Source organism: Gossypium hirsutum, chromosome D05 (assembly GCF_007990345.1).
Source record: "Gossypium hirsutum isolate 1008001.06 chromosome D05, Gossypium_hirsutum_v2.1, whole genome shotgun sequence".
Lineage (NCBI taxonomy): Eukaryota > Viridiplantae > Streptophyta > Magnoliopsida > Malvales > Malvaceae > Gossypium > Gossypium hirsutum.
Window position 1 is genome coordinate 65,006,988 of NC_053441.1, and position 6,228 is coordinate 65,013,215.

The 6,228-nt window shown below is 31.1% G+C and overlaps 2 protein-coding genes across 4 annotated transcripts; one reads left to right on the forward strand and one right to left on the reverse strand.

The window, feature by feature from the left end:
• Window positions 1-215: 215 nt before the first annotated feature.
• LOC107902897 (uncharacterized) lies at window positions 216-1,259 on the forward strand. 3 transcript variants are annotated; one of them, XR_001685624.2, is made up of 2 exons: window positions 216-538; window positions 919-1,259. XR_001685624.2 is itself a non-coding variant. In XM_016829004.2 (2 exons), exon 2 carries the CDS (start codon window positions 924-926, stop codon window positions 1,110-1,112), a length of 189 nt encoding a protein of 62 aa, XP_016684493.1. In that variant the 5' UTR covers window positions 303-538; the 3' UTR covers window positions 1,113-1,259. The 3 variants fall into 3 exon arrangements, 2 of the variants coding, with proteins under 2 accessions (XP_016684493.1, XP_016684494.1); XM_016829004.2 differs by having other exon boundaries at window positions 303-538; window positions 924-1,259; XM_016829005.1 differs by lacking the exon at window positions 216-538.
• Window positions 1,260-3,378: 2,119 nt separating this feature from the next.
• Window positions 3,379-6,228, reverse strand: LOC107903432 (40S ribosomal protein S8). The gene is made up of 5 exons (XM_016829480.2): window positions 6,067-6,228; window positions 5,892-5,964; window positions 5,153-5,486; window positions 4,216-4,385; window positions 3,379-3,646 (listed from the first exon to the last, which is right to left on the reverse strand). Exons 1-5 carry the CDS (start codon window positions 6,068-6,070, stop codon window positions 3,571-3,573), a joined length of 657 nt encoding a protein of 218 aa, XP_016684969.1. The 5' UTR covers window positions 6,071-6,228; the 3' UTR covers window positions 3,379-3,570.

Here is a 6,228-nt window from a genome sequence, read left to right on the forward strand (position 1 = left end):
CCAGCCCAAACCCGACCTAGCTCATGATGAGGTCTAGCTAGAACTTAGAATCATCTTTTTTCTCCCTTGTGAAAAAGGGTTAATATAACATATGGTACTTTAGTTTGGCTTTAATATTTAATTTGGTATTTAAATTTTTTTATTTCAATTAATACATGAGTTTAACTTTAATATTCAATTTGGTACTCAGAGCAAACAATATCACGTGACCCTATGAACATTTGATACGTTTACTTTAGTAAAAAAACATATGTACTTAATTGAAATAAAAAAGCTCAAATACCAAATTAAACATTAAAACTAAACTTTTGTAAGGGAAAAAAAATAAGTAAGAAAACGTAGGTACCAAATTGAACATTAAATCCAAACTCATGCCCCAAATAGTATATTAAGCTGTAAAAAATAAAAACAAAAAATTCAACCCTTTAATGGATTACAATTGTTCTTATTTTATGTCGAATCTGAAGTTCAAAACATTCCAATATTAGACAAAGTCTATTCCTTGGGAACTTGCCTGTTTAAAGCATTGCAGTTTGAGGTATGAGTTCTTTCTCTGTTATGTTTCAATGTGTAATATCATACAAATATGAAGTAATTATTTCATGTAGAAAAAAGGCATGAATTATGGTGCTTAAACATGTTTATAGTTTTATATCGTTCATGGTGTCATTGTAATTGGGTTAGATTGATTATGAACTAGGTTAAATCAATATAGTTCGCCAAGTGTTTGACAAATTGCCTCTGAGAAAAAGCATGTATTTACTATGCGGTTTATAACATGTTACCCACCTAAACCCGTGAAGGGGAGGTCTTAAATTGTGTACATTATTGGAATCTTCTTGGTTCTGGGATCTGTTGTCTGTGTTAACTCGAGCATTTTCGTGGCTGGTTTATGTTACATGATTCTTTGGTGATCAGCAAAGATGGTTTTTTGCTTCCCATCTACACCTAAGAAGCTGGCAATGACTGTGGGTTGCTTCATTGCTGGTGCGGGCCTTTTTGTTGTTGGTACGTATCTCTCCTATGTAAACGTTGCTCCTCAGCAAGCTCGAATTAAAGCACGAAATGACTTTGTTAAGGAACGGTTAAGAAAGAAATATGGCAAACCATAGAATTGCATTGCACTGTTGCTTCATCCTTGGTTTTTACTCACATTCTCTGCTCTCATTTAATGTTTTTATGGTAATAAGAGTTCGCATTAGAATGTTACTTTGACTTTGGTTTTATGGTAATAACAATTCTCTTTGTTGATTTGGTTATGCACTTGAGATTCACATAAGCTTTAGCAGATATCCCAGATTCGGTAAAAGTACCATGGATATTCTTGTAATAGGAATCGGAGTGCATTTTACCCCTTCTACTCAAAGAATAGGAAAATTAACTCTTGTATATTAGATCAAATAATAAGCTAGTTCTTGATTAAAATTTCATTCATTTCTACTGTTAAGTATTGGTGTGGTTGATGGAGCAACTATAAAATGACACGTGACGTGTACCTCATGCTAACGTGGAGGGATTAATTTAAGCAAAATGGATGGAATTTTAACAAACAATAAATTTGATAGAATTTTTTACGTATAGATATCACTTAACAGTAGAAATGGATGAAATTTTGAACAGAAGAAATAATTTGCTCTTTGACTTAATATATATGGACTAATTTGCTCATTTTTAAGTAGAGGGGTAAAGTGTGATTCGACACCTAGTACCGGTACTTTTACGTATAGATTCTTATTATATATGGTTCATAACATTACTTGCTAGATGTGGTTGATTGCTATTATTTACACTAAGTCCAAGTATTATTATCTAAATCCAATTTTAAATTAATTAAATTACTCGTTAAATACTAAAATCTTGTAAATACTCAAAAAATATATTAAAATAAGAACTTTAACGAAATGCATCTCGATTCATATATCTAATTTCATTATTCGTAAAAGAAAAATGAATTTAAATAATGGATATTTGATTCCAAATTTGTTATTTACAAAAATAAAACAAATTCGAAATATAAATATACCCAAATTAATATTCACATCTTCTTTGAATCTGTTATAAATATAAATAAAATATCAAAAATAAAAAATTTCTTTGAATCCGTAACATTAAATTTCGTAAAATATCAAATACATCCAAATATTAAATACCCAAATATCATGCACGCGGAAAAATTAAATTAAATTAATTGGTAAAAAAAATATCTCTTAATTTTGATATTAAGTAAATTGTTTTTTTTTTAAATTGGAGTAATTTAATTCTTGTTAATTTTGAATGTTAGTAACTATGGATATTTAATCACAACAATAATATTTTTCGTTAATTGTAAATTATTTTTATTGGCCTGATAACAAATTTAGTCTTCAAAGTTTCCATATTTTATCAGTTTGGTCTTGATTTAACAAATTTAGTTCGCAACATTTTCATATGCTATCAATCTGATCTTGATTTAACAAATTTAGTCCGTAATATTTACGCATTTTGCCAATGTGTACATAATATATATAAACATTAAAGGCTAAATTTGTTATACCAATCAAAATTATGTATAATTGCCATAAAACATTAACATCGTGATTATTTGTCTTTAGTTGCTTACTTTCAAAATTAACAATGATTAAATTGCTCTAAGTAAGAGAGACTAAAGAAGCGTATTTACCAAACTAATTAGAAGTGACAATTCGACGGGTTCAAATCAAATTATTTTAAATTTGGATTATTACAAATTTAGGGTTTTTCGAATTTGAACTTTTCTAAATTGAGAGTTTTTCTGAGTTAAAACATCCTCAAGTTTAGATTATTCTAAATTAAGATTTGGTTCAACGCAATTTACATCTGAATATAAATTTAAATGTTTATTGTCATTTTACATTTTTCTTTAAGTATAATATGTCTGACTACTACGGTGTACCAACACTAGTTTAAAAAATTACTATTTCATTTATTAAAAAAATTTGAGAGCTTTTATAAAGAAAATCTCAAACCATACATGATTTATAATTTAATGTGCAAATTATATACATGAACTTTGAGTTTAAAAATTCTAATTTGATTCAATTCTTATAAATTATTAAAACAATTAAGATATTTATCCAACATAAAAATAAATTAAGATATTTATTTTTAAAATGTGTATGATTAAATCAAAATTAAAATTTCAAATATACATTTGAACCACAAATATAATTTCACATATATAATTATACCAAATTTTAAATTCATTTTTGGATTTTCTTGAATGAGTTTTTTTTTTCAAACACAAATTTTATGAGCTCCCACCTTTCTTGTTCAAGTCATATTTTCAAGCTCGGGCCTAGTAGTTTGACACCTTTAAAATTAACTAGAGAGCCACATCCCAACCAAAGTTGGCTCCATCTATAAAGTTCAAGATACTACCTTCAAAGTACAAAAAATAACATGCAAGTATATAAAAGTACACAATAATTAATATTCAAACTAAAAAAAAAAAAGCTCAAAACTAACACAATTTCAAATGTTCTCAAATGGTGAAAGGCAAAAAAAAAAGGACATTTTGATCTTAATGATGAAATACTCAAAAGCAACAAAATTTTAGGCAGCTCCCTTCCCCCTCTTTCTCTGCATCTTCTTCATGTAAAACTCCAGCTCTTTGCCCTCCAAGATATATCTATAAATCCCATTTCACATCATATTAGAATAACATTGATACTAGTTATTGTTTCCTAAAGGGTTAATGTAATTTTTGACCCCTGAACTTGATAATTAGGTCCACAGTCTCAAAACTTGCAGCTTTTACCAATTTAATCCCTGAACTTGAATTCCGTTGAAGTGTGATGTGACACTAAGATTCTGTAACATCAGCTTTTCCCAAGTTTATATATTTTTAAAAGTTTTAAGTGATTATGTGAAACAATCTCAAAGTGTCACATCATTACACCATAAAAGAATCCAAGTTCAAGGACCAAACTGAGAAAAGTTGCCAAATTCTAGGACTAATGTGCGGAAAAATTTTCAAGTACTGAAGTGAGCCTAATTGCAAGGTTCAAAGTGAATCCAAACATATCATCCAAGAGACTAACGAATCAAAACAATATTGCGAAGGATAATTAGTCTATTGGCTGTCTAATTAATATTCCTCTTCTAACAAAGCAATTATAGATGCTAATAATAAAGATGAGAAGTTGAGGGTATATGATGGAAGGCTTTTGTAAAATGACTTTTTAAGACATGACTTACCCATCAGCACGGCCGCATTGACCAGGCCGTGAAGAGATGCAAGCCAGTAAACGACCACTACCAAATTGCTCCTCGATATGGGGGTCAAGTGTGCGACTCTGCTGACGTTTCTCCAGCTTCCTCAAGACATGGCTGCTCTTCTTCACTTCCTCAGTAGCAGTTTCACCTTCCTATAGATAAATGGAGGATTAAAAGAAGAACCATACACATCATTACCTCCCTCTATTTTAGGGACTAGATAAAATTAGTCCTATTGTTAAATGGATCAATTTAATCTCTGTAATTTTAAAAAAGTCAAATAGGACTGAATTGTAACAGAGCTAACATTTACTGTTTAAAAAGTGACCATTTGCAGCTCAATTTCAAACAAAAGATTTCGTTTGCAAAATTATAACAGCTTTCGAAACAACTAACTCTGTTAAACAGTAAATGACATTTTTCAAATAATAAATGTTAACTCTGTTGACATTTGGCCTTATTTGATTCCTTTTAATAGTACAAGGAATAAGTTGGCCCATTTAATAGTAGGACTAATTTGATCCAAGCTCTATAATAGAGGGACCTACCAGGTGCTTCCACCCATCATTATGCTTAACCTTAAGTCTTGCCTACGGTACAACTTGGATAGCTATATAACTTCTATTTTGTAGGAAACCAAGTTCGAGAAGGTGCAGAAACAAACTTATCATAGCATGATAAGAATTAAACTCTCGTATCACAGATCACTCTAACAGCGAGGACAAATCAATTGCAAAAAGAACTGTGCAGAGACACCACTAAAGTGGAGGATAACAAGGTTCAATTTCTTTCTGAAAGACATGAAAAATACAAAAAGAATAAACACAAAGCATAACGACTACCACTTTATTAGAAAATATTAATTCATCTGTCATTGAAGCAATATCTGTGAGATGAAAACATGAAAAGATAGTCCTACCTCTCCTTCTTTCTTGGCTCCTGCTGCTGCTTTCTTCTTGCGACCAATGTCAACACCATAGTGCTGGAGATACCATTGCTTGAATGGAGCAGCATCGACTTGAACAATAGCACTCTTCACCAGAGTTTGTGTACGAACCAACTCATTGTTAGACGCATTGTACACCACATCCAAAATTCTGGTCTTACGAGTCACAGCCTCACTTCCCCAGGAGTAGTTTCCTGTGTCAAGCCTCAAGGCACGCCACTTCACATTGCCACCTCGGACCCTAATCCTCCTGACCGTCTTGTTGCTGGATAGCTTTGTGTTTGCAGGTTGCCTTCCAAGCTCATACCTTTCAAGATAAATCACCAAAATTTAGAAAACGAGATAAAATCACATCGAGACATCAACTGAAATAACCTAATAATAATGGGAGAAAAAAATGGACAAGTCTCTGGATCTAAACAAGCTAGAAAGGTTAAAGTTTAATGGTAATGATAAGCAATTTGAATCGATTAGCAAAACCAATAAAAAAAAACAAAATTCACTCCAAAATTTTCAACCACAATCAAATGAAGCTAAATCCAAAACTAAAGACTAAAAGTAGAATATTAGTTCAAGTAAATCACAAGAATAAAAGTTCCAATTTCTTAATCATTTTAAATTAACTTTCTAAGCAACCAATCACAGCCAAAAAAGAAAAAGAAAAAAAATGAAAGCACAAAGAAAAATGGAGGAAAAAGGGTCTGTAGATTACTTTCTCTTCTTCCTCCAAGCCTTCTTTTTGCCACCAGTGGCACGCCTCTTGTGCATGGAATCACGAGAAATACCTATCAGTACAAAACAATTAACCCCATTAAACAAGAGAATTAATAATAAAATTCAATGATTTAGAAGAGACTAATAAAAAATTAAACGAATGTGAGGAATACCCATTTTGGCTTGGCAGGGGCTTTAGAGTGCTGAAGCAAAATCTCAAAGAAGAAGGAAGCTAGGGTTTGAAAGGAAGTGATACGCCGAGATTAGAAGATCGGTTATACACTCCGAAAAAAAAATTGAAAAACCCTAGTTTTTATGAAATTACTTTTGTGTCC

Coding starts and splice junctions, on each gene's coding strand:
- LOC107902897 (XM_016829004.2), top strand. CDS start 924: ATGGTTTTTTGCTTCCCATCTACACCTAAGAAGCTGGCAATGACTGTG.
- LOC107903432 (XM_016829480.2), bottom strand. Junction 4,386..5,152: donor GAGCCAAGAAAGAAGGAGAG/GTAGGACTATCT, acceptor ATTTATCTATAG/GAAGGTGAAACTGCTACTGA. Junction 3,647..4,215: donor CAATGCGGCCGTGCTGATGG/GTAAGTCATGTC, acceptor TGGGATTTATAG/ATATATCTTGGAGGGCAAAG.